The 27,742-nt window shown below is 39.6% G+C and overlaps 1 protein-coding gene across 1 annotated transcript in view; it reads left to right on the top strand.

Annotated features, from left to right (window-relative positions):
- hs3st4 (heparan sulfate-glucosamine 3-sulfotransferase 4) overlaps positions 1-25,573 on the top strand; it is a 75,877-nt gene extending 50,304 nt beyond the window's left edge. The window contains exon 2 of the mRNA XM_022739625.1: positions 24,919-25,573. Within this exon, the coding sequence (XP_022595346.1) occupies positions 24,919-25,573 (655 nt within the window). The remainder of the gene's footprint in view (positions 1-24,918) is intronic.
- The last annotated feature ends 2,169 nt before the right edge of the window (positions 25,574-27,742 follow it).

Raw genomic sequence — 27,742 nt, 5'->3', positions numbered from 1 at the left:
AAATATTCAAAAGGTCATGCAAGGTATTTTTTTTTAATTTTTCTATTCTATAAAGGCCATGTGTTGTACAGCATGAAGGGCATCAACAAGTGAGGGGTAAAAAGTGGCCTGCGCATTGGCCTAGAGGTCGCAGGATCAGCCCTCACTGTGATATGTACATGCTACAATCATGGCAAGCACTCTACAGAAGACTCAGCAACCTCTGAGGCAGCAAAGGTCAGAGACTTTGATTCGAACTAACTGATGTCATGTGCCAGGTCCGCAGAGCTCCTCACACTGTGCTGAGAGCTCAGCCTTCACAAGAACTTCAGCAGACTAATTGCTATGAAATGGAAGTGACCTGATAACCCAATGTCTCTCAAATCTGTGGCATATTTGTCTTTAATTGGCTGCAATGAAGTTTTAGGCCCTGATTTGCTCTGGATTTTAGATGACATTTAACTGCTCTGACTGACATTTTCTTCATATTTTTATTCACAAGATTTCACAAGGCCACGCTATCAAGACAGCTATCAAAACACTTCTGCCTATGCGGGTAATAGCCTCACCATCTCCTTTGTGCAACCTTTGGAATGGCTCTATACTCTAGAGGAATGACAGCCGTTTAGACAAGATTTATGCTAATGTTAAAGTACAACAAGAAGTTCAAGAACAAGAAGTGCAGGAAAGAACAGAAACGCAGGGTAACCTTGTACAAAATAAAGACAGAAAAGTCAGCCCTATTTCCCCTTAGATATACAAAAGTGTCAGAATGACAATATGATAAAAAAAAAAAAAAAATAGATTAAAAAAAAAAACATGGTTATAAGACAAAAGCATGAGCATTGTCTTTTTGTACCATCTCTTGACAGATGTAGAAATACTGTGGTTTTTCAATTGTTATGCAGAAAAAAAAGGCCATTTCAGAAAATCTCTGTGGGAAGGAACATTATTCCTTATAGAAATGCTCCGCTTGTTGATTAGTTTCAGGTGGCTCTAGTTCTAATCACTGTGAGACTCTGATGTGCAGTCAAGACGATGAAATAACTAGGTGTAAGAAGGAAAGTGATGTGCACAACATAGCCTCTCTTACACTGTGAATGAGAGAAAATACAGCTCTTAGACTCCGCGAGAGGCAGTTGGCTGGTGGCCTTGGACTGAGAGGTGATTAAAGTAGCTAAAAAGACCAAAGGTGGAGGCTATATATGACAGAGGATGAAGGCCAGAGTCAGTAGCTTTGACACTAAAGTCACCAGTAAAGTGATTGTAATCATCTTCAGAGGTTTATGTGTGTTTCTTTTTTGGTTGTTTTTTTGTTTTTTCATGGGCCATCTTTTTCCTCAATTCAACTTTAAATGAATAATCAGGTATTTAGGGAAAAAAAGGCATATTTGTTTTCTTACTGAGAGTTAGAGGAGATTGATACCATTTTTATGTCTGCACTGTACATATGAAGCTACAGCCTTGTATCCGGTTAGCTTAGCATGAGATTTTGTTATCTTTGGACAGAGCTGTTTTTAAGCAAGACTATGTATGTTTTTCTGAGCACCAGCAACAACAGTAGCCATAAGTGGTAATTACAGGTAATTATGGGCATAAAAATCTGTTGGGATCCGAGTCCAAGTGGTTATGTACTGGAAGCAGTGAACCCATATAAGCTAACAGCTCGTGTACAGAAAACAAATCCCGTCAATCGCTCAGGCAAGAAACACTAAAATCATCACCTCAGTACAAATAGCATGCGGCAAATCTGATTGACCAAAAACATGTGAACTCACTGTTGTGTGCTAAAATGCAGACAATAGAAGCTAGATCCTTCAGCTCTGCTATAATTTCCGTACAGAGAATACCGGGCTATCTTATTTTTATCTTAAGATCCATAGTTGACGAGGTGCCATAAAGCATTTTCACTAAAGCAAAATGACAGAGGCGTCATTCTCTCTATTACAAGTCAGTGCCATTAAAATGATTTTGAAGATGTTATTCTAAGGTAAAATAGTTGCATAATGTTGCTTTAACAGACATATGCGAAAGTGGTATCAATGTATCTCATGTAAGAAATAGATTATGGTCATTCACCATAGTGTCAAGCTATTCCTTTAACCATTAAGTTATATTAAGTTAGATCTTTAAATGATAAAAACAAGACAAAGTGACCTAAACTGTACAGGTAAAGTAGCAGCATTTGGTGTCATATGTGCAATTCTGCAATCTGTGCAAATGTGTGTGTTTTTGTAACCTCTTTGCGACCTTTTCCGGTATAAATACCAACCTTGTTGGGACTAGTAGTTCTCATGGGAACCAAAGCCTGGTCCTTATGAGGCAAGACATCATTTCAGAGGTCTTCGCTAGGATTATGTTGTCCACAGTGAATGGAAGTCAATGCAATATGGGGGTTATTGCTCACAGCAGGCTTTTTTGTCTTTGCTAGTGGGGGGGGTAAACAGAGGTTACACCTCAAAAGAAGCTGGTTTTTGCTTTCGATTGACCTATATCTTTTTCCAAAGGGGAGGGGGTCTTTTATGATACCACTGGCTTCTTTTTGTAGTTGGCCACTGTAAAAGTCCTTCAGAGGTTGTAGTATAGTCCCAATGACACACCCATTGCAGATCCCTCTGGTCCTCCACAGTACAGCTGTTGTACCCCACTGTGCAGCAGTAGCTCAATAGGCTCTCGTTAGTGGCACAGTTTACCAGCAGCTGCTTTGGGAAGTGGGACTGTTTTAACTTCCTAAGGAAATAGCCTGTGCTGGGCCTTCGCCTGGTGAAAGATGTTTACACACCACATGAGGTCTACTGTGATATAGACGGTCAGGAATTAGAAGTTCTTCACTGTCTCTATCTGTGCTCAATTTTCCTTGAACTCTTTTACTCTGTTATTGTCTCCTCAGTTTTGTGGTATTGAGATCAAAGTTGTTGTGAGAACACCAGTCAGCCCATGGTGAGCCTCCTCCCTGCAGGTTGTTTCATTGTTGTTTTGTATCAGTCCTACTATGGTGGTGTCATCGGCAAATTTGACAATTGTGTTGGAGGGAAGAATTGGTGGCTGAGGACACACCACTGTGATGCTCCTGTGTTCAGGATCTTAGTTGAGGAACTGTGACCTACAGTCTTGACATTATGAGCTATGTTGCTTACAAAGTCCAGTATCCATGGTGAGGCATGTTTGGCATGTGGGATGTTGGTGTAGATGTGATCTGGGGTGATCTTCTCCCTTTACAATTTACATTTTTGTAGAATTTGCCTTACCATGATTGAAATCCCCTGCTGCTATAACAATACTGCCCAGGTGTGCTTTCAGCTGATGGTTGATGGTATCCTGTAGCTTTTGTAATACTAGCCTAGTGTTAGCTCACTGGGGCGCACAGGTCTGCAGTTCAACATCAGATACTCTACAGCTGGAGAACAGTGTGTATCAATGGTAGGTTTGAGCTTCAAGGCTTGAAGGAGTTAGTCCAAAGCTTTGCTTGTAGCCCTGTTCTCCTGCCCCTTCTTCTGTTTCCTGTAGGCTACCTCTATCGTCTGTGTCATTTCTCTGGCGGGATGGTAATGTTGGATGTCCGATGGATAGAGCTTGTAAGATGTACAGTCACCGATCCTGAGAAGCTCCAATCTGCTGTACTCTTGTTGTATGACTACCACCTCAGCATGACAAGAAAAAATACACAATTTTTCAGTCAGTTCACGTGTCCGTGTCTGTTGTGAGGTCATGTTATTTTTTTGACCAGAGACGAAAAATAATGTCCAACATTCATGCTGTGGTACTTTTGTTTAATTCACAAGGGTAAAATCTATGAAGTCAAGTCACTTCAACATACATGGCATTTCAAAATGGCTAAATGTTTACGATTTCCTGTTTGTTCTCAGTGGAGATGACACAGCTAAATGATTTTGACACAGATAATGAAAAGAGTAAAACACCACAGATTTAAGTGTCAGCACAGCTGTTAATTATTTTGTTCTCTAAGGCATTGCCCCGGGGTGGTAGGCCTATTGAAGAAGCTTAGTGTTCAGCATATTTGGAACAGCTTATGTTAATTGAAACAAACCAGTGACAACTAGCTTAGTGCTACGTGCTTGCCAACAACAGCGAGCGTCTTGGCAAATGATTTATTGAATTCAAATCAAATTTAGAGGTTAGTGGAACAACTTCTTTAATGTTCACATAGACTTGGCAAAGAGTAGTTTTCTAACACTAAAGCAAATTGTTCATTTTAGCCTACTTAATGATTAACCGCAATGAAAGACGATGGAAGACGAAAATGACTGCTATATTTGAGGTTGTTTGTCCTATTCTTCCTGAAAGAGAATGCTCTGAGATATGGATATGTTAGGTCGACTGCTGTCCCTTTATGAAAAGATAAACCAAAAATACACCCAAACACTAGCTGTAGAGTCTGTCAGCTGTGAGGGCAGGGGCGTCTTGCTGGGCTGTATGAGCTTCTGTTGTGATTCTTGTGTTGCTGCTTTAAATTGCCAAAAGAAACAACAGTGACGCAGAAAGGTATTCAACTACTCCTATAACAGACAGTATCACTTGCTTTCAGGGTCTGAACATTCCTCATTCCAGCTGAAATAGAGTGTCAGTGTTGTAGGCAGATTCAATGCAGAGAAATGTGTATGCAGCCCGCAGCAATGTGCTTTCCTGTCATGGTCAGGCCAAATGACTGCCAGACGGGGGACTCTCTGTCACTCAGCCCATAGTGGAGGTGGAGGATTGTCTGGGGCCAAGAAACACGTGCTTGAAAACACGACAAGAGAGAGTCTCATATCACCAAAACATCACAAAAGTGTGAAGCGATGTTCCTAAAAGCGGAAGAAGCTTTGTGGAGAACTTGAAACACCTGCTGTTAAAATGATGTCATAAAGTTTTTATTTTTTACAGATGGGTTTAAGTCATTAGGGTGAAGAGATGAAGTTATCCAACAGCAGCTAAACCCGGCTCCCAAATGTGATTTTCCAGTCATAACTTAGAAATGTAACAATGCATGGTAAGCCTGTCAAGCTTCTCCAAAGCCAAAAGTACAAAAGCAAAAATGTAAGGAATGTATTAAATGGTGTGTTTGTCTGCTCTAACATAAGCTACGTATGTTGGCATGTCCTGCAAACAAGCTTACTAGCTACAGTGGTTACTTCCAAAAGTAGGGTTAGGGTTTTTGTGGGGGTTGCAGGTTACATGAAAATGACTGAAATATCCACTGCATGCTAAGATGCTACAATATTAGTGTTTTTAGTAACAATCTGTGTTTTTTTTTCTGGTCTTGCATTAGATATTTTCTACGTTCTAGCATGAGCCTGTGCCTGCTAGCTACAGCTAAAAACTGATCTACGAGCATCGGTCGTCATTTCAGCCGACAAAAGCCATGGTTATTGAGGAAGTCTGCTTTTTTTATGGTTATATTTTCATATGGTAACTCTGCTACAGTTATGACTGTAAAGTTCGTAGTGTGAGAGTGGAAAGCCTGACAGGTGTTGCAGCAGTAACTAAGAGTGGCACAGATTAGTGAACATCAAGTCACAACCACAGAAAAGAAACATATGCTGAATGTAGAAAATTATTAGTATCATGACAATTACTGCTTTATTTTGAAACACATTTTATTATTTATTATTTTAACAGTACACAGTGTATCTGAATATTAAATCTGTAAACATGCAGAGTACATGGAGTAGCTGCTTAATATTTGTTTTAACAGCTTCTTTTAGATGCCCGTAGTGCTCAATCAGATTGCACTGAACATCTGTTCTGAGAATAAGAGGGAAATATCATGGGTACGCTCTGTTGCTAAATACTAATCAAATAAACATAATAAATGTCTGACTTGATTACTAGCATGTCAGGGACATCAAAAAACACAATCTAGGCTAACAGAATTAACCTTTAAGGTATACAAACACACTAGTTAGAAGTTTTAATTACCCAGGAGCAGTTAGAGTGTGTCATTAGTAAAGAAGCATTTGCCCCACGTCAACACTTCACCACTTTAAAAGACCTCTCGGGTGTGCCAGCGCCTTGGGTTTTGTCTCAAGAAATTTATAGGGATTCCAACTGTGCTGAGAAGAAAACAAGCCCAATTTCTTTCCAGCAAGTAAGTCAAACCCAACACTTTCTCTGCTTTGGAGCACTTAAGCAACATGAATAATTACAGGCTTTATTGGGAATGTCTGACAACGTGTTCATGAGATTGGTTGTGCTTGTCACAAGCTGCGCATTAAGTCATCATGAATACAGAGCTGTCCAAATGGGACTTGTAACATATCTTTATCAATAATATAAGTCTTTCTCTCATCATTTTGTCCCAGAAATGTCTAACGCAGCAGTGAAGAGAGACCTTTGTTTCCTCCTCTGTGCTAACAGGTTAGATAAAGATCAGTTTAAAACATGTAATGTGTTTAAAAAAAGTATGCCTGTTTGCAAAAATGACATTATCATGATAGTAGCACATCACTCTTGGTCATTTGAACAAAATATAAACAGGGGGAAAAAAAATTATGCATATTAGGCTTATCTCAGCTCCCTCTGACAGGCCTGAGGCTGGTCACTTCAGGGTTTTTGTTTGAGATGTCAACATCCTTAACCGTGAGAAATAATGAACATCCACAGGGAGAATAAAGCATCTTTTAATAGCCCTCTGTCTAGCTGAGGTAGAAGTCAATGTGGAGACCATTTATAATGAGGCAATCATCAGGTGGACCTCGTGATAATATTGTTTCTCATAATATGAAATTCTCCTGGCTCACAAACCCCACCCCCACCCCACCCCACTCCCCCCTCCAAGACGAGCAGCAGAACTCTTCTGGTGCTCATTACAAGTGAAAAAAACCAACAACACATTACATGCTTCTGCAGTTGTGTGTGAATATTAACATGAGTCATGCAAATTGCCAAAGGTTTTGCACACGCTATTCAGCCGGGCTTGTAAAGATTAGTGGTGCCTGTTGACTTGAAAACCCATATTTGAAATGTGATCATGTGAACAACCAAGCAAAGGATTAATTGAGGAGAAAATTCTTTCCGACAGGCTTTTAACTGCTGTGCTCAGATATAAAAAACTGTCCATTAAAAACATTAATAACTCTATACCCATTTCAGTTCATCTGAGATTATCCCTGTGGAAGAGACTCTTAGTTTCATAATTTCTTCAAAATACAAGTGGTGGGAGAGGCCAGCAGCTTGTTATTTCCAGTTTAAACCATGAAGCATACGCCCTTGTTGTGTGAAAGATGACTGTGGCGTGTAATATTAATTATACCAACATCTGCTCAGAGAAACTGCAGGAAGTGACAAAAATGATTGCACTTGGGGATGCAATTCTACTAAAATGGAACAAAAACAACCATATAATGTGCATAATGACAGTGTGAAGAACATTGTGAAACATAATTCAGAGTATTGCCTGTTGCTCTTTTTAAAAAAAAAAAAAAAAATAGAAACAATGGAAGTATGAAGATACTGGAATATTACACCATAATTCTGAAACCATTGCAATTCATCTCCTGCTAAAACAGCCTCCCCTCTTCTGGGAAGGCTTTCCACAAGGTTTTGGAACCTGGCTGCAGGGGATTTACTCCCGTTCAGCCATAAGAGCATTAGTGAGGTTGGACAGTGATGTTGAGTGATGAGACCTGGCTATAGCAGTCGGCAATTCAGTTCATCCTAAAGGTATTGGGAGTTGTTGAGGTCAAGGCTCTGCGTAAGTTCTTCCACACCAAACTGAAAAACCATTTCTTTAAGGGTCTGTCTTTTGTAACCCCATCTCAGAGAAATCACTTTCACAAAGTACTAATTTGTTTTTCCTGTGACATTGTAGTGAGAAATGTGCAGCAATTGCTATGTAAATGTAACTATAGACTATACAAAACCAAACTATATGGTTTGTGGTAAATGTAACATTTATTAGCCAAATAAAGGATTTTATATGGATTTCATAAATCAATGAGGTCTGAAATTTGCATGTAGCAATTGTCATACAGTAATATACCAAACTTTGTAAACAGGTGGCATTAACCTTGCTTGTTCATGGTAGTTTTTATGTGCAGAAAATCAAATAGGGATAATCATATTCTCTGTTTCAGAACATACAATAAATATGCATTAAAATGCACATTACTTACCTACCTATTTTTATAATTTCTTCCCCTTTTAATTTTAATTTCATCACTGTTTTACAATACAATACCATCAGTGGTCATGTTCATGTAGCTGCTTTGGGGTCCATTCCTAATGCAAACATTAATATTTTTAATAATGCATCAGGTTAGAGGTACAATTTACAGCATTAGACAGTCAAATTCATATCCACCCACATTTGGTATAGTAACTGAAATATCTCTAATGTAATTGATATTGAATCAAGTTGAATCGTATTGGAAATCTCATTGAATTGGGACCTGGGAACCAGCTCTCAAGCATTCAGTATGATTAAATTACCATTATTCTCTAAAACTATGCCAATGATACAAACAACTGCCTTCCTCTCAACTCAGAAAAAAAAATAGGTGTGATTTGGTTACATGATTACTGCTAAATGAAAAAGCAGCTGTATATTCCTGCCCTCTTTTTTTTTTTTTTGTACTTCACACTGAAGCTTCATTTACACTAAATTTCAGACTGGAGCAGATAATCATACATCACTTCAAGGAACAAACTGTTTTCCTTTTACACATTTCTGGCAGTAGAATGAGCTGATAAAGTCACTGGAGAGGGCCTTCGGCAAAGTTGTTTTGAGCTTTCCTCACATATTTATTGCTTAAACAGATTGCTATTGAAGAAAATATGAAGACACACTGTGTTGTGAATGATATCTGAACTGCCATTACAAGATTACAAGGCACGTCTGCAAATAGGGAGCTAGAAAGCGCTCTTGTTCGCTGCTTTTGTAAGCCCTCAACTAAAGCTTGAGCCTTTTCAGAAGCCCTCTATCACTGCTATCATGAGAATATATTACTTGTATGTGCAAGAGTCATTAGGCAATTAATTTATTGTATAACTTCACACACCCCAGGGCCTAATTCTGTTTATGAGAGTAGATTGATAGTGAAATTATTATTCTTCAAATGAGCGGAGCTTTCTTTCATATAAGGGGAGGGTCTACATTCACTGCAGCGTAACGAGTTCAAGGATTGGTCATCTTCACTGGTGTACAAAGCAAAGACTGTTTTTCTTGGATGATAAATCTGTAAAGTGCTCGCAGTGGTTAATGATGTATAGTAACCCAGAACTCACTGCAATGGGGAAAACCTGAGCACTGACAGAGATAAGACAACAGTTTCTTTTCATGTGAAAGGAAATTCAAGTGTTCACGATATGGAACTTGACGTGTTAAAATGAAAATGACATGTTTCGAAAAGTTTTTTTTTCATGTCTTGGATTCAAGCGGTCATATGTGCCCACATTTATTAGTGATATATCTTCAACGCAAGTTTTTTTTTTTTTTTTGCTTTACATCGAGAGAAGCAATAAAAAGCCGCAATGCAGTTTTCTCTGCTAAATCATCTGATCACAGTGCTTAATTGAATACTGATGTGAAATGCAAACAGCTAGAGATAGCAGAGCGGGATTCACAATTAATTACAACACGTTACTCAGCCCATATGGACAATTTGCGTTGACTCATTTATCCTGTGTGTTGGACGTGTACCTGCTTTAAGTGTTGGGTTATTGATTAGGGATTTTCATGGTCAGCAATAGGTAGTTCGCTTCCCCAGAAAATGAATCCACGCCTGTCAACGTACACAACTATGCAGCGATCGAGCTATCAGTCAGTTTTATAATTAAACAGGTTTTGACTTGTAATATGTATTCCATCAGAAAATGAAATCAGAGCCATTCCCCTCTGGCTACAGGAAATATTCAGATACAATCAATATAGGCTGCAGAGGTGTGTTCAATAGCAGAGGTTCAGGAAGGCAATGTTAATTTACATTTTAAGGCAGTAAATATTGACATACATGGTACAAGGACAACAAGGAACTTAAGGTTCAACAAACCATAGAGTCTATGCATTGCTTTGCAAATATACATTTATCAGTTAATAAACATGTGCATGGGGACAGTGTGGTGCACAGTATTGCTCTCGGTGCATTATCTAGTCAGCAAATTTTCTCTGGCAAAGATGAGGGCCACACAAACAGCCAAGCTGTGGCACACATTTGGTAGGGAATGTGTGACATGACACTGACGTACCATTACCAAAACAACACCTGCTGGGAATAACTGGTGTGGCTTGTAACTGGACCTCCTGCAGAAATTTCAATTTCACCCTTCAACCAGTGGGTTGATACTGTGGTACTGTGTGGATTTATGTGCACAGAGGCTGCACACAAAGGCATTTGTTGAGCAGGTACAGTATGGATTTCAACATTCCTGCCACCCCTCAGGTGCAAGAGGTGCAGCTGCAGCAGGCCAATGTGGCTTCCTGAGCATCAACCATATGCTGCCTGAAAGCAAATGGTTGGTTTCCATGGTGCTACAGTCACACCACTATTATATGGGCCCCTCAGCTGTTTGTTCTTATTATTTAGACCAGAGTTGTGTCTCTCATTGCTCTCAGCACATCAGCGCAGCTTTCGGAAAAAAAGCATCACAGAAAACACAAAGGCTGTTTTTGGTTTTGTTCCGCAGACTTGGTGTCACAGAAAATGTGACCTCAACACTGTCAAAGCCGTTTGTGAGAGCGATCAAGTGTGACCGCTTCAGGAGTTAATCATTGTCCATGTTTTGAAATTCATTCTTCTTCTTCTTCCCTGCATGCCCTATCCCAAATGATCCACACAGAAAACTGAAAACATTTGCTTTCATATTCACAAAACTATGTTAATATATGTGTGTGAAGTCCCAGTAATGCACATTAAACATTTAAAACAATGGAAATTGTTTTCCACTGCAAGGAATGAAACCTACATCGAATGATAACGGCGAAGAAGCTGCACATCTCCATCTCCCTCAAGAGTAACGTCTGTTATCTGTTTAGGGCAGCGGACATCTTTTTGTGTTTAACACCCTTGTCTTCTAAATTAATTGCAAATTGCTGTGTGACACTGAAGCACTCAGTCATTCCATGAAATTACTTGGAAAAAACCATGTGGAAGAAGGTGACTCGACTTTATTCACTGAATCTTGCTTTAGTGCCTAGATTTTCTTTTCTTGTTGACATTTATTCAAAGAAGTATTTTGTGCTTATTTAAATTCAAAGTCAAATCCATTCGCGTGACAATTCGAATTTCGAAACATTAAGGTCTTCTGCAGCAAAAACACAAATGAAAAGAAGCTTCAGTCAAGTTATCTGTTGGATTTATTTATTTATATATTTATTTTTCCAGGATGTTTTTCATATGTTTTATTTAGGTTACTTTACATACATTGCTGTTTAATTGAACTGATCTCTCTTACCCTCCCAGAATAGAGCAGAACACGTGAGGATAACAATAGAAGAAAAAGCCTTAGGAGATTAAGGTTTAATATTTGGTTTTATTCTATCTATAAACATTTGACACATTTCTCTTTAAGCTCTCCCTTTGGCAGCCTGGATTACACAAGTTAATCTGTATATCTCTAAAACATTATCCTGCATTTGTCATGTGTGTTTATGGCAGATTCACTTGCTGTGTCAAACTACCTCTGCTGTGGAGATTAAGGGTGTGTACAGGGGTTTACTGGAAGTGCTCAAACAGGCTACTCGGAGGGGGGGGGGGGGGGCCTGAAGGCTATATTATGATTCATTCAAGGATTACATCCTCGTATCTTCTACCATCTTGAGTATTGAAAACCAGCGAGATGTTCAATGACTTGCAACAGCCATTTCACAGCTGAGGTGTTGTCTGTCCATTTCCTCAATGATAAAGAATATCTTTCTGTAGGTTTCCGGGGATGTAACCAGCACAAGTGCTGCAGAGCAGCCACAATAAGCGCGATAGAGGTCCTGCAGAGGCTTTCGGTGCTGTATGTTGAGATCTTTGGTTGGTGTTCACCTAATATTATGACTGCAAGTCTTTGAGTTAGTGAGAGCAGGGCGGCACTTGCCACGCTTTGATCCTGAGAATTATTAAATATACATGACAGAAACCAAACAACTCAGATGCCATCAATTGGAGCCATTCCTCTATAGAGAAAGACATTTATCAGGAGGTTGTTTAGTCTATTTTTTTTTTGTGTGTGTTTTCTTTCGGACAGCACATTGAACGCATGCGCTCATGGGTCCTTTTCAAGGTGGACCCTGTCTCTGATGCCTTCAATCTTTTGCAGTTATGAAACTCCAGGAGGAGAAGAAAGCCATTGAGATTAAGGTGTTTGATTAAATCTAACAGTGATTAAATAACCAACCATTATATGACTGTAGCAAATTAATTTCCCCAGTGTCATGTCAGCCTGGCTAACAGAGTGTACCTGTGGAGCCAACTGTGCACTGCTGATATTAGCTGTAGTCTCTGGAGTCATGGGAGTGCCACAAAAAAGTAAATCTTTTCTTGGTGGCATGGTGGCCGAACTGGACTGTGGACTGCCTGCTGAAGTTATCTCTTCATGCAGATGACGAGATACTGTGCATGTACAAGGCCGCATCGTGTCTACTTGCTGTTGTACTCACTAAAAAGCTCCCGTCGAAGCACAAGGAACTGACTACTGCAGAAAGGCCCTCCCAAGGTCAGATGATTGACAGCTTGGCCCATCAAGAAATAGCAAAAGCAATACAGAAAAATAGTGTGTGTATTTTTTTTATTTATTTTTTTTTAAGATATACTAATGTTAACATTAAAGAAAATATTAATAATTATTCTTTTTTATTTGGTTGTTTCTCTTTATATATATATATATATATATTTATTTTTTATTTTTCCACATTTCTTGTCTTTCTTAAGCTTTTACAGATTTATACTTTTTTATGGCACTCCCATGACTCCATAGTGTTATACCAGCCTTGGAATAAAACAGCCTGACCGGATCTAATGTAAGGCCTCTGCACAAAAGTCACAGTAAAAACAGAAAACCCCCTGAGACAAACAAGAATTTAAGGATGCTTAAATTGTGTGTTTGCATCCCCCAAAAAATAGCACCCTCAAAACAGAAGCTCCCTAAAAGGCTTTTTATCAGACATAAGAGAAAAAATTAATGTGCTACTACAAGTAAACAGAAATTCTTCCATAAAAGAACCTTTTCTGTGCTTTCCGCTGTCTGCAGTTGTAAATATAACTGTCACTCAGCACATTTAAGCATGATGTAAGTATGGCAGCTGTGGCTATTAAGCTTGTGTCAAATGAAAACACGCTCAAGGCACTCTGAACTGGTCCGAGCTGGTGTTTATACGGTAAGCAAATGGAATATTCCCCATGAAAATGAGCTTTTCTAACTGAAGAAATAGCTCTGCTTTTGTGCACATATGATACCGGGAGATAAATATCTTATAAATGATGGCTCGCATGGCAGGTGAACTATTTCAGCTTTTTTTTCCCCCTCCCAGCAGACTGTCTGAATTGAGCAATCTCTGCCAGCTAAAGCACAATTTGGATTAGTAAAAGCCCCACTGATAGGTCAGCTTAGCCCGTAATGGAGCAGCTTAGGCCTTGTCTGCATGATTATAACATTCTCAGCAGCCTATTTCCTTGCATCCAGATGTTACAGCACAAACATCTATGCGTCGTTATAAGCCCGACACAATTTTAGATCACAGGGACATAAAATGATACACCATTTGAAACCATCTTTGCATATATGTTATATTTTGACAAGAAACCTAATTGCAACTGTAATGCTGATTCTAATAAATTTCCAAATAATTTCTTGTAGCTGTAAAACATTTTAGGCAATACTCATTTGCCACATTCAATTTATTGTGCTAAGTTACTATCTCGGACGTGATGTCGCTGTTTTATCTGTTTGCTGAATCAAAGCATCATAATGTCAACTTCAACAGTATTTTGAACTACTTTAGATACAGCAGACATTTCAGCTGTGACACTTCATTTACAAATGCTGGCATATAAAGGAAGCCTTTAAGTGAATTGATATTTAGCAGCTCAGTCATTTTGTACACTTTCTGCATTTGAATAGCCATGAAATCTAGTTCAGAAACTTCTGAAATCTTTCAGTAAAAATGTATTTTTAACAGTTAATGTCGCTGCTGTGCTTTACTGTAAATTAGAGCTTAGAGATGAAATATGCTGATGATAAAGTGAATTACAGTATCCCCCCGTGTCACAGAAACTACTTGAGGGCACCCACCTATGCCAAGGATTCAAGGGTGTATTGTTAATAATTGTACATTGTGATTCTGAGCATCATTCTCAGCATGATCAATAAACTGGTACAACAGGCCAAGATGAGGTTAAAGGTTTTAAAGGTTCATAAGTGGTGTTGTCAGTGATGGAAATCTGTTGAAAAGGAGATTACTGGAAAAATCCATTTTTTTTTTCTTGCAAATGACAGTCCACATCTTTGTGTGAACTGCTCTGTGTTTTGTTATATTCAGTGTCTGGCTGAAGAAATCCCCCAGGCTCCTCTGATAACAGGATTCACTCTCTGGACTTTTACCTTCATCATTTACAATACAGACAAATCCACTGTTAATGTTAAAAGAAGAGTTCTCACAAAAGTTAACAAGTGTACTATACTATATTTCCAAGTAAGTGTCCCCGTCACATCAGTCAGGGAATCAATCTCTGTCCATTTCATAATGGAAAATACTTTTACTGCAGGTTTTATTTACAACTTTCAAATATTAAAGTGAGAGTTTATGAGCAACACATGCAGGCAGCAACACTTTTCCAGCAGATCGCTGCAGGGCAGCCTGCGGTGCCATGAATGCAGAACATCTAGGAACAATGGGTGGAAGCAAAGTATAATTGTTTGACACTGGGATTATCCTGCACAAGATCATTGAGGTGATCAGTGGCCATTTCCTTGCTCTCTAATATATTAGAGTTGTATATTATGTACACTTTTTTAAGCATCCCAGGCCTTAGCCAGATGAGTTTTGTTGTTCTTGTCGTTTAGGAAGGAGTTAATATCTCCCTTTCACCAGTAAGGAACAACCGTGTCTGCAACTGAAATGTTTGAATGTTCTGTATCTGTAAATTTTGGTATTGCCACATAGCCAACATTAGCGTTAACAGCTGTTTACTTAGCAGTCAGTATCAAACTTCATTCCTTTCTTGCTTCCAGCGGTGGAAAGCAACACCAATGTTATCTCTTGTCTCTATCATGCCTTTTCTTCTACTGAAGTTAGCATGAAGTTACCTCATCACTTTCCAACAGCGACTCACTGTAGCCTCCAATCTTTCCTGAAGACGAAGCGCTGCTCAGAGGTCGTATTATGACCTCTTGTCTTGTAAACACAACGAAGGCCGAAGTTTTTGTCAAGCAACAATCCCCACCACCCGCTCCCGGCAAAAACCATATTCAGCAGCAGAGAAAACTTACAAATAGCCCCTTTAATACTGTTTCACATGAATTTCATTTCTAAGCTAAAAATGGGTTCACCCACCTACACAAAAATAAATGTATTGATTGATTAGTTGGTGCAAATCTATCCAGACACAATAACCTGAATTCAAAAAGTTCCTGGTGCTTCTAAAATAAACACCAATCAGTTTCATCCCAGTGTCAGTTTTGCCACATTTTAGCCTTTTCCCCATATCTACTGAGGACCCATTTCCATCCTGTTTCTCCTCTAACGCCTCAGACAGCATTAATATTTTACAGTGTGTAGAGGGGTGGGCCAGCCTGCCCAGATGACCTGCCACAGCAGCTGAAAAGAATTTAACTTGTGCCACAGCGTTTGATTGGTATTTAAGGTGCCTTTGCAGGACACTACACACCTTTGTGCATTTTGTGTGTGTTAAACATATGCACAAGATTTTTATGCGAAGAAACAGAGACAGGGAGCAGGTAAATCTATCACACAAAAGGTAATGGATACACTTTATTTCATGCCTCCCTCTTTTAATCTGTTGGGCGACACATTCTCAAGCATAGGTATGTTGGAAATATTCCTCAGTGTGGAACTATATATAAAATACCCAGAGCCTATAGGTGATATTTAAAAGGATTAATGCACACCTGCAGTGCTCAGTGAGGATCACATTACCACAAATAACCACCGAGCAACTTACCGAAATCATCGTCACGCTGTATAGTAACTTATCACACATGATTCACACCATGTTTAAAATGTGATACATTGTTTACGAAGGGTCATCAGTGCAGTCTCATAAATATGATTTGGATTGTCTGAACTCATCTAAGATCACACACACCAATACGCTGCCAAACTCACCCAACAGAATTGACTCCGACCCTTCCTCAAGAGAGAAACTCATTTCCGTTTGTCACATCTAGTTGCTGACCAGTTGCAGCAGCAAACTGCTGATAAAACACAACATTTTGCTTTTTTTTAAACTCCTTTTAAATCCTTGGGAGTTGCACCAGAATTTAAATAGCAGGATCAATACACATTCCACTGCTATTCCATGTCAGTGTGCCGCTGCTGCTGCTGCTGCTGCTGCTGCTGCTGCTGCTGCTGCTGCTGCTGATGCTACTGCACATGTGCCCATTATAACAGGGGGTCAAACATGAGTCACAATGCATTGGTTGCACTTATGGTGATGGGAGATTCTGCTGCAGTGGAAATATAGAAGAATTACGATCCAATGACTTTTATTCAGTTATTAGTCCACTATTGTTATTCATTAAATCACCTCAGTGATTCAATTTAGGAGGAAAGAAATGAAATGGAGACGGGTGAAGGCCTATACTGTTAATGATCTTAATGGATGCATAACAACGAGGTAACACACACGCCATTAGTAAATCTTTCAAGGCTTTTTTTTTTTCTGTTTTTGCCAGACCAGCACTTCACAGGAGCTGGTACGGATGATCAAGACCTGACCTCATCTTCACTGGCTCAGAAAGAAAGAGAGATACGTGCTAGAGGCAGTTCTCGTCACTGTTGGATTGGACGTTTAACCACAGCCATTAGTCCACTGTGGAATTCAAACATAAAACCTGGAGCCTGTATAGATGAAGACGCTTGAATCATAATGTACTCCACATTAGTTTTAATTGAAAGTTACGGTTAGCAAGTTAGGTAAGGTACTTAACCCCTTTCCTGCTGATCATTTTATAAATATTTTAGGGGCTGTGGATGAAATGTATCTTTATCATCTTCATCTTCCTGCTCTTTTTAGCACAAGACTCCAACACCATTTATCCCTGTGAAATACCTGCTGAGCTTGAAACAAGAGCAAGGGTAAAGCTCTTGTCTGTGATCAAGCGCAAAATGCAGTAAAACCAGTAATGTCTATTATAACTATTAAATTTCTCTTAAATTAAACATGTTAAATCTTCTTGTGCTTGTAATTTACCTTTGCAGGTTTATACTTCTTACTCTTACTATAGCTTTAAAAATGTTGGTATCCTAACAAATTAATTTAAAGTTCCTCTGCAGTTTTAAAATACTCTGCCATGATTAATATTTTCTTTAACATGGATTTCCCACATAAAAAGACAAAAAAAAGAAAGAAGGAAAACTGTGGCAGGAAGCACATCTACACTTACTTATGCCTTATGCCCCGCCCACCACCGCTGCATGTATCAAGATGGCTAGCGGAGCCTCAGTCAGACGCAGACCCAGATGAGGGGTCTGTTGTGACCAAAATCAGCAACTACCAGATGTATCAGAACAGTTAGCGTAGTTAGTATCTTTTATTTGTTTATGTTGTTTGTTAGCTTGGAGCTGGCAGTGGCTGACACAGTGTTAGTGGTTGTGCTAATTCAAACTGACAAGGTCCCCCCCCCCCCCCCCCACAAGTTGATGGGATTGGTTCCTTAGGTATGTGATGTATGACTCCCTGGCTGTCTGAATCTGTTTTTATGAGACATTGATTTAGACAGTTCAAGGTGGAAATACTCAATCATGGTGCTGACTGATTATTTCACTCATGACATGTCTTGTGTTATATAAAAAACATCATATGGACTTGTTAACAAGGTTAAACACTTGATGTTCATTTGAGGGGGACTTTAAGGAATAAATAAAACCAGTGAAACCAATGACAATAAATAGTCAACTTAAAGTCTATAACCTCTCGTAAAATGTCTGAAGGCTGATAAAATATGTAAAAACCAGTGGTAATATTACCGTTCCCTCGACAGACAAAGACCGACGCTGACATTTCCTAACTGTTTTATGGCAGACATTACCAATATCTGCAATATGAGAAATGGCAAAAGTAACAAGTGTGCCTGCTGTAACATTTCCCTGATATTCATCCTGACATTTTCTGACTTAACTTAAATTTCTCTAAAAGGAGAAAATTTCAGCTGATTCTCTGAATGTACTCCTGTCTGTATTACCTGATATATGTACTAATGTCTCACACAGAAAATGGAAAAAGAGTTTGTGCAGCCTCCTGTTTTGCAGTGTCACACTGACCTACAGCTCCATAATGAATTGGAAAAAATGAAGAAAAAAGTGGCTGTGATAGGTAATTTCTCGGAAAGGTTCACGTCCAGGTGTCAGCAGCAGTTTATATCCACTGTAGCCACTTGTTTACACCCCCCAATAATTGATGCCCTTCAATCTTGTCATCTTGTCAGATGTTGTATCACTGCAACGCGTGGTGCATGGACTGTAATTGGAAATTGAAAATGCCAAACGCCAGGAATGGTCTCATTTTGAAAATTACACTTGATAAATTTACACATACTGTTGGACTTACCTCAGATGAACCAACTTAATACAAGTACAAAGTCTCATGAATATGTCATGTAATATATGAGCTTACATGAGCAAATACAGGAGAATTTGTGTAAAATGCTGCAATTGGACAGGTGCAGAGTTTATCTGTGGTCAGCTTTAGCGAAATGATTGGATCCTGAAGTACCGGCCATTTTTCTCGGGCAAGGAAATCTATCATGTTCAAACTGTCATATTAATTGGTTCTGCTTAACTGAGCTGGATCTGCAGCGTTTCCAGGATGTAAATTTTAGCCTTTGACTCTGACGTATTCAGGTGTGACTTCCAATTACAGGAGACGCAGAGATGTATGAAAAACTCTTTATTGTATTCATGTAGTAGGTGCAGTGTTTTATGTTTTTAAACTCATATCAAATGATATGATATTCCATGAACTGACACCGTACATTAAACAATACATATGTTGTGTCTCAGGTAATAGTTTTCTGCTTGCATTCAGAGGAAGTGCTTGTTGTTGCTGCAGCGCGAGGACCAGGCACATCACGACTGCTTGTTTTTGTAGTGGCAACATCAATAACAGAATATTGAGGGCAATTGTGATCAAATTGAATGAGTGTAGCCTGAAGTGCTCTCATCAGCTCATCCAAAGGCAAATAAACAAACACGCAAATAACAATAAAAGAAGAAAATCATCTTTTAGAGGAGTGGCAGGCTGCTGTTGTGCTATTAGAACCCAGATGATCACATTATGTAAGAATATTATTTTAGGTTTAGGGTCTGTTCTGTATATTTAGGTTTGTGAGGAGAAATCACTGCCTTTTTTTTATAGTCTGTAACGTTAAAACTAGACACTGAAGTTGAAAACAGCAATATCCTTTGAGTCTTTGATGTGAGATAAGATTGCTTCTATTCTCTCCACGGACTTTAATACAAGTTAAAAATAGATTTTCAGGCTCATATACACTGTTATGGACTAATGATGCAGGGCGATGCAGCACCCCAAACATCCTCAGAGTCTCTCTCATCGCCACTTTTCGTGATGTTTTATGTCCAAAGGGCATCTGAACACAGCCTCAGATGTCAGCGCTGCAGTCTGGTGATGTGGGGAGAGAAGTACCTGGCTTGCCCACAGTTGGAAGTGGGACAGTCTTTAGGGGATCTCAGGAAGAGAGCAGGGAATAAGGTTTTTGATCAGGACCAGCTGTCACTTCTGTCCTCAACTATTCTGTCAAAGCCCACAGTCCTGCAGCAGTATAAGTATAATGGGCTTATAGAGTGGGGAGGCTGTGTTGTGTTTTAATTAGTCTCACCATTTTTATTCTTCTTGCCATTCAACAAACACCGGCTTGCTTTGCCAGTGGAGAAACCAACAGTAACAATTGCTGATTAATGACAGGATAATCTGGCATATATCCCATCGCCAGACTTAAAACGTTACATTTAATTAGGGAGAAAAATAAAGAACATGGAGATGGAGCCTCTGTGATGCATTGCTGGGATCTTTTCCAGAAGCTGACCAAGATGTTTTTGTGCCTAAACCGACAAACCAAACCGTGACCGTTCCACAACCCTAACCATTGTGTCCATTACAACGAGCACAAGTCCTCAAACTGAACAACCATACCAACCGTACCAACCTATGTCGCCATGGTTACTGTGATAACGGTCACGGCATGGTTAGCACAAGGAAAAGAAGAAGAATATGGAGGGGTAATAGGTGTGAGTGAGGAGTGTCAGGGCGATTCGGCTTTTGTAGTTGAATTTTCAACAGAGTTTCATAAAATATCCAGTATCTGAATTAAAGATTTGTGAAGGCAGAAAAGCACCAGGAAGATCTAATGAAACATGCTGCTGCTTCAAGCTCACTCAAGATCATATTCGTTTGCAACCTGCACGGAGCAGCGCACTGTCCGATTTGAACCTTTTTCTGACTGACAACTTGCACGACACTAACAGCAGAGAACAGGTATGCATCAAACAAAACTATTTAACCTGCTGTAGGTCTATGTATATTACACAACTAGATCCAGCGGATAGCTCCGAGGCAAGCCGACCTAAAGGATGCTTTCACTACACTCGGGCTAAAAGGTCAGATGGAGATGGAGAAAAACAAAAACAAACCAAACTCTCCACTATTATTTGAGCCTGATCTGATCACTGAGAATGTCAGCGTACTCGGTGTTTGTTTTCCTCCTAAAAGTTGCACCTTAACCGTGACAAAACAATGCCTCCCACTCCATAACAGACCCTCTAGGACCCTTTGCTCTGGCCTGTAGGCTTGTTTTTGTGTGTGCCAAACATGTACGCATCCACTCGTGGAGAGCAGAGTGAGGAATGACTCATATGACCGACAGTTTTTTTTTTTTTGTTTTTTTTTTCCTCCACTTCTCAGTAAACCAATGTCTTTGTTCGTTGCTCTGCTGTAATCGCAGACGTGTCACTCAGGGTGTAATAATGGGATTAATCATTGCAAACTGACCACAGTGCCGCTCACTTCAAACGTCCTGAGAGACTGTTGTTGCTGAATAGACGCTCGCACCCTCGACTGATATTTGCAGTCAGACTCTGAGTAACATTACTATTCATTTTTCTATCTACTGTCTGTCTGCACTGACAGTTGAGGCTCTGCTTTACTAACAAAATATCACACACAAACGTTTTATTTATTTATTTTTTCAGAACATACTAAACATAAAATTTTTCAACGTCTGCTTTATTAAACCAAAATAACATATGTTTCCTGCACAAATGGCAAAGATTCTCGCACCTCCGTGACAGACACATTTCTCTCTGTTACTGAGACAACACTGGCAGAGCACAAAAAAATGAGACATTTCATTAATTCACACTTCAAAATCATCATGTTATTTATTTATTTTATTTTATTTTTTATTTTTTTTAGGAATTATTTAGAGGATCACAGCAGTCTGCCCACATCTCTGGCACTGTCTCCAAAATGTGTCTTTCCGAGGACTCAGGAGCTTATTATGAGTGGACTCCTTTAGAATAATTGATTGTATTTGACATGACATGGAGGAAGCTTGGCGGATTGATACTCTGCAGCCGAGCCGTGATCAATCCAAATGAGAGACTGGGGGAGCTTTTATTTCTCTGCCAGAGTTTATTAGAAACAACTGAGCTTCTCTGGAGAAACTCTATTCCTCCAGAAACAGCTTGGACCTATTAGTATCTGGGAATGTAAATTAGCGTGATCCCTCACCTCATCATGCCTCAAAATATTCCCCATGCACGAGTTTGACAGAGCATAATGAAACATTGAGTTAAATGCCTGGGCATGTTCCAGAGCACTTTTGCAGTGGGCGGTTTAGGCAAGAGTTGTGATTATCTGCAAAGATTAGTTCCTCTCTTAATAAATACAAAAAAAATTGCTATTATTTGGTAGACTGCATGTTCCGAATGACGAATCAACCTTTGGAGATGCCCGGGCATCATCTGGGTCTGAATTTTGTGTGGACTGGGTGTGAGGTGGATTTCCTATCTAAGTTATGGTACACAGCCTTCAACACAGCTAGTAAAATGTAGTTTTAAAGCTTTATTTTCTGTGTTATGCAGCATTGGTCTATGCTGTGGCTGCATTTAATGGATCTGACCTTTGTCAGTATTTTTTTTTTTTTGCAAATTATAGAACAGTTATAAGAATGCATTCAAAAGAAATGTTAACTTTATTCTTTGTAGTGAAGTAACACTTCTGCATTTTCTACTATCTCCATCTCTCAGTGCAGTTATGCTCCTGCAGGCATCCTGCTGCATGCCTCATAAAAAGTTTCTCCAAGTGTGAAGCACCTGTATCTTCACACTTCTGTTTGCTGTGTTAATGAAGCTGTGGACATGTGCTGAAATGCAAGAAAGTAAATGTCACATGGTACGTTCTCGGTCTGAGGGTAGTAAACAGCAGATGGTTTGCCGGGCCTCTTTAGCGCTATGGATTTTATTTGCCTACCCACCTGAATGACCTGTGTTGAGCTGAACAGCTGATGCGGTGAAAAAAACAAAAGCAAGAGTTAACTTGTTTACTCCAGTTCCACTAGACTGCAAGGCCAGGGGAGTCATTTGCCATGCACGGAGAAATTAGCTTGTTTATCAGCACATGGATTTTTATTTATTTTTTTATATTTTTTTATCCTGCCTCGCCGTCCCACTGACATTTTAGATGTACATGATCCATGACTGATTCCCAATCAAAACCATAATTTGCCTCGTGCATTTTTCATTGTTTTATAATTAAATGTATCATGATTAGCGCTGGGCCCGACGAGGGCAATAGCCTGTTATGCGCGTTCCTTCAAAAAGGTAACCTTGAACGTTGTACATCTGTCCTGTCAATTGGACATGCTCCAAAGATGCACAGCACATTACCAGTGAGATGCTGCAGCTCATGTCCATACAGTAGGATATCGGTTGTTTCAAGGTGATCCGCTTTGGTATATTTGAGCAATTTTTTTTTTTTTTTTTTTTTTTTTTTTTTTTTTAAGGTGTTCCCTTTTGTTTTTTTTGGGAATTTTTTTTTTTTTTTTTTTTTTTTTTTTATGTTATGACCATACATGGTGATGTTGCACCCTCAGACCACCTACTGTACTTCGGAGTTAAGTGGCAAACAGAGCTGGAGTCCTTGAAAGGTTACAAAAATCTTTAGCCATTCATTACTTTAAGGCAGGAAGTGTGGAAAGTGATGGAATATAATGAAAACTAATACTCTTTCTAGTTACTATGCTATCTGTAGATATGTTTAATATCCCATTACAGGCCCACAAGTAACCACAGTTCTATACTGCCAAGAGACAAACATAATCCGGAGGGAAATTACCCATCAGGAAGGCAATACTGTTACTGAGATGCAATTACCAGGCCACTTGTGAGACTTTCAGCCAAGTATCCATGGGTGCATGTGTGTGTGAGGGTGGTCGATATGTGCATAACAGCTCTTATGTTTTGCAGAGTAAATTGGATTCTTTGCTGGAGAACAGTTAATTTAGAATATGTCCAAGATGCAAATGATTGATGTGACTATATCGTTACAACTGTAGGTTTGTGGTGCGGGGAGGCCTAATGGAAAAAAAAAATATTGCAGGGAGAAGGTAATAGCTTTTATCCTAAAATTATAGAGAATTTTCTGCAACTAACTCGGTGTGTCTCCGAGAGGAATAATTTGGATTGTGGCTGGCTGTTTCATATATTAATTTCAAAGCAAACATTACTTAATTTGGAAGGAAACAAAAACGTCAGCGTGGATTCTGCTTGTCTTTACATCATATTGTGGAGCTCCTGAGCTCATATTTGTTAGTAGTTAAAAAAAAAAGATAAAAAAAATAAAAAACAACGCCCAGAAGAGATTATTAGAGAATTTAATTGTCCAATTTAGCACTGAATCGCATAGCCTACAAACAAAGAAAACAGCACGGATTGGAATTAACATCAGTGTAAACATTTGATAAGGATTTGCTTGAGGCAAATGCTATGCTTTATTATCGATATAAAAATAGACACTGTAGAAACAAGACTTGCTCCTGTGCATGTACTTGCCTCTGCACCGTCGTATCCTACAACTCATTCTCGCAGACTGAGTTGAGCATAATATTTGTGGCAATGGCAAATGGCTTCCTGTTATCCCTGAGATAAATTTCTCAAGTCGCCGACATTTCTATTGTACTACAAATTATCACCTTGAATGTGATAATTAATCACTTCTGCCTTCAATGAATAGCCCCCTAACCTTAAATGTAGTGGAGAAAGGAGATTAAAAGTGCTGCCTGCGCCCATTGCAGGGGAAGTGCATGTGCATTAGAAATAAAACTGCCTGCACAGAGTGTGAGCCTGGCATGCATAATAAATGTATGACAAAACAATACCCCAGGCACCCCGGTATTAATGATATGCAGTGAACTCATTATTAAAGTTCCAAAACAGCTCCTGGAGTAACACAGATGGAGTCAATTAAGCAATGAGCATACTTGCTTGCCTGCCGTTTCATCTTCTTTCTTTTATCTCTTGCATATTACTCCATGGATGTAATTAGCTGTATGTTTCTCCTCACAACATAATGTCCAGTGATAATAACAGTTATTTTCACTTGTAATTTCAAATAATGTACTGCTTAATAAATGTACCAAATTTGCTTGCACTGTGTCCTTGGGTATTTCGCTTGCACTGCAAGAGGTGCTCAGGATAATACCGTACTAAGCTGCTTTTTTTTTTCTTCTTTTTTTTCTGTCTTCTGCTGTTTGTGTTCCCAGAGACCTGATGCCTTCGACGCTGGAGGGGCAGATCACCATGGAGAAGACACCCAGCTACTTTGTGACTAACCATGCCCCAAAGCGCATCCACTCCATGGCCAGGGACATCAAGCTTATTATTGTGGTGCGTAATCCTGTCACTAGAGCCATTTCAGACTACACACAGACTTTGTCCAAGAAACCTGAGATTCCCACCTTTGAGGTTCTGGCTTTTAAGAACCGGACGCTGGGTCTTATAGATGCCTCATGGAGCGCGCTGCGTATAGGGATATATGCGCTTCACTTGGAGAGCTGGATGCAGTACTTCCCTCTCTCCCAAATGCACTTTGTGAGCGGGGAGAGGCTCATCGTGGATCCCGCGGGTGAGATGGCCAAAGTGCAGGACTTCTTGGGACTGAAGCGGATCGTCACAGACAAACACTTTTACTTCAACAAAACTAAAGGATTCCCGTGTCTGAAGAAGCCAGAGGACAGCAGCACTCCCAGATGCCTCGGCAAGTCTAAAGGGAGAACTCACCCTAAAATAGACGCGGATGTGATTCGGCGGCTGCACAAGTTCTACAAACCCTTTAACATGATGTTCTACCAAATGACCGGCCAGAACTTTGAGTGGGAGCTGGAGGACGACAGCGAGTCTCGCAGCTCTCAGGACTAGTAGACCGCGGGATGGCACAGCGCGGCCACACCACCAGCCTTCTCACACTAAAACTACTATTGTCTCGCTTCGTCTTCAGAGAGAGTTCTTGAGCACGCCAATCAGTCATGGCTGTCTTTGCAGTGTCTGTATCCATTAGCAAGAGTTTACTGACATGCTTTTTCTCTCCCTTCAGTACTAATGTTGTTGATGATGGCAAATCATTATTGTATATACTAAACATAAAATATATTTATATTTGTGAAAAGGAGATGATTTATTCCTTTTGTTTTTAAAGCATAGAGTTGATCTAAAAATCATGTTGACTATGGCAATGCATGCGATGAGTTAAGTGTCCTTACCTCATGAGCCCTAAGGGTAAACTCTGCCTGTTTTTTCCTCCCTTTACTTTCCTGCAGTTTCTTGCCCTCACACCCACTCACCAGCATTCAGTACAAAAAGATATTCTATTTCAATGGCTGAGGCCATGGAGTGCTCTGTGTTATTTCTTTCAACACTGTCCTGCTGCTTTAGAAGAGAGAGAATAGAGAAAAATGATAGACATATAGTACAATAATCCTTCAACATGTGCTCATCTTTTCAGTTGTCCATATTCTGAGTGGAGACAATCCTTTTTTTTTTTCTTTTTTTTTTGTAAGTCTAAGTTTAACCAAAGTGTTAATTTACTCAGTTTCAGTTTTCTGGTTGCTCTGCGCTCATTAATTGCACACATTTTCAGTAAGAGAGCTGATGTACAGTGGCTATCATTCAATAATTGGATTGTTTCACTGCGTAGTTGAACATTAGCATACTGATGACCACGCACTCAGACACGGTGGAGTATCACTGGTTTTTTTGGCATAATTTGAATCCATGTACTACAAATACCAAGGGTCCACTGTGCATCTTGACAGAAAAAAAAAAGAAAAAAAAAAAAAAAAACTACTTCCTGTTACCAAAATATCAGTTAACTCTTACAGTGCTTGACTGTTTGCCTCGTGACCCCCTCCTCTTGTCAAAGTAAACACATGTTAAAGAGGGTGAAGAACAACAAGCTGAGGACTGAGCAGAGGTTTGTTCACAAACATCTGCTGCAATGCGGTCTTCTGTCGTTAGAGATTAATGGCGTGTTAAATAAACCGCTGCTGCTGGAACATTGTCAATGTCAGAGAGAATTTGCTGTCACGGAAAAAGAAAAAAAAAAAAAAAAAAAAAAAAAAAAAAAAAGCTACATACATGCCCAGGTAAATTACCAAGCCATTACTGTATGTACTTAACTTGAATGAGAAATGAGATGATGTCTGCCAGGGAAATGTGCTGTAACCAGAGTTTTGCTACCAAAACACTTGTGATCAGCAGGACTAACTGGGCGGATGCTTGTGATGAAAATTAACAGGGTTTTTTTTGTTTGTTTGTTTGTTTTTTTGCTGTGAAATGCTCCTTTACTCATGCAATGAAATAACAACCTGACCTATCATCTTTTCTTTCTTTTGTTTTTGGTTTCTGCATAACTCGCTGTGCGTCTGTCTGTTGTCTCTGGACTTTTCATCAATTGAGACAATCAATACAGTCAATGAGTCAATAAATACAGTCTGCTACACATCACTTGTTGCCACAGCTATGATGCATTGCTCTGTTAATCCTCCCTAGTTCTCTGGCCGTGGATGGTTGGATTGGTTCACTCTCTGCAGACCTCTCTGTCACCCTGGGGAGGCCGGCACCAGCAGCTACTTACACAGAGCAATTGATTCAATCAAAGTAAGCACTATACTGCCCTTTGTAGCACCAAGCCTGAACACTTACCTCAGAGTCTCACCATCCCAGAGTCACAACTTCCACTTTGAGGCTTTTCTGTGCAGCCATCCCTTGGTGTTTTCTTGACAATCTCTCTGTCTCTCTGCACTTTTCCCCGCTCTCCCTCTCATTCTTTCTCCCTCCGCACACACACATCATCCTCTGAGCCAGTATGGTGCGGTGGGAAGCTTGTTTCACAAAGGTGCGGCTCTCTGTATAAAGATGAACTGAACTGCAAGCAAGACATGCTAATCATACAGTTAAGAAAAAGCCTTTACATTATTTATTTATACATAAATTTGCCCAAGCTTTATAACATGCATAATCCACCCTCTAAACCGCACAGACACCCCCGACTCAGTGTGGAGATGCGAGAAAGAAAATCCACAGAAGGCA

This window comes from Seriola dumerili, unplaced genomic scaffold (genome assembly GCF_002260705.1).
Source record: "Seriola dumerili isolate Sdu_G_001 unplaced genomic scaffold, Sdu_1.0 BDQW01000044.1, whole genome shotgun sequence".
Lineage (NCBI taxonomy): Eukaryota > Metazoa > Chordata > Actinopteri > Carangiformes > Carangidae > Seriola > Seriola dumerili.
This window is presented reverse-complemented; position numbering and strand designations above follow the sequence as displayed.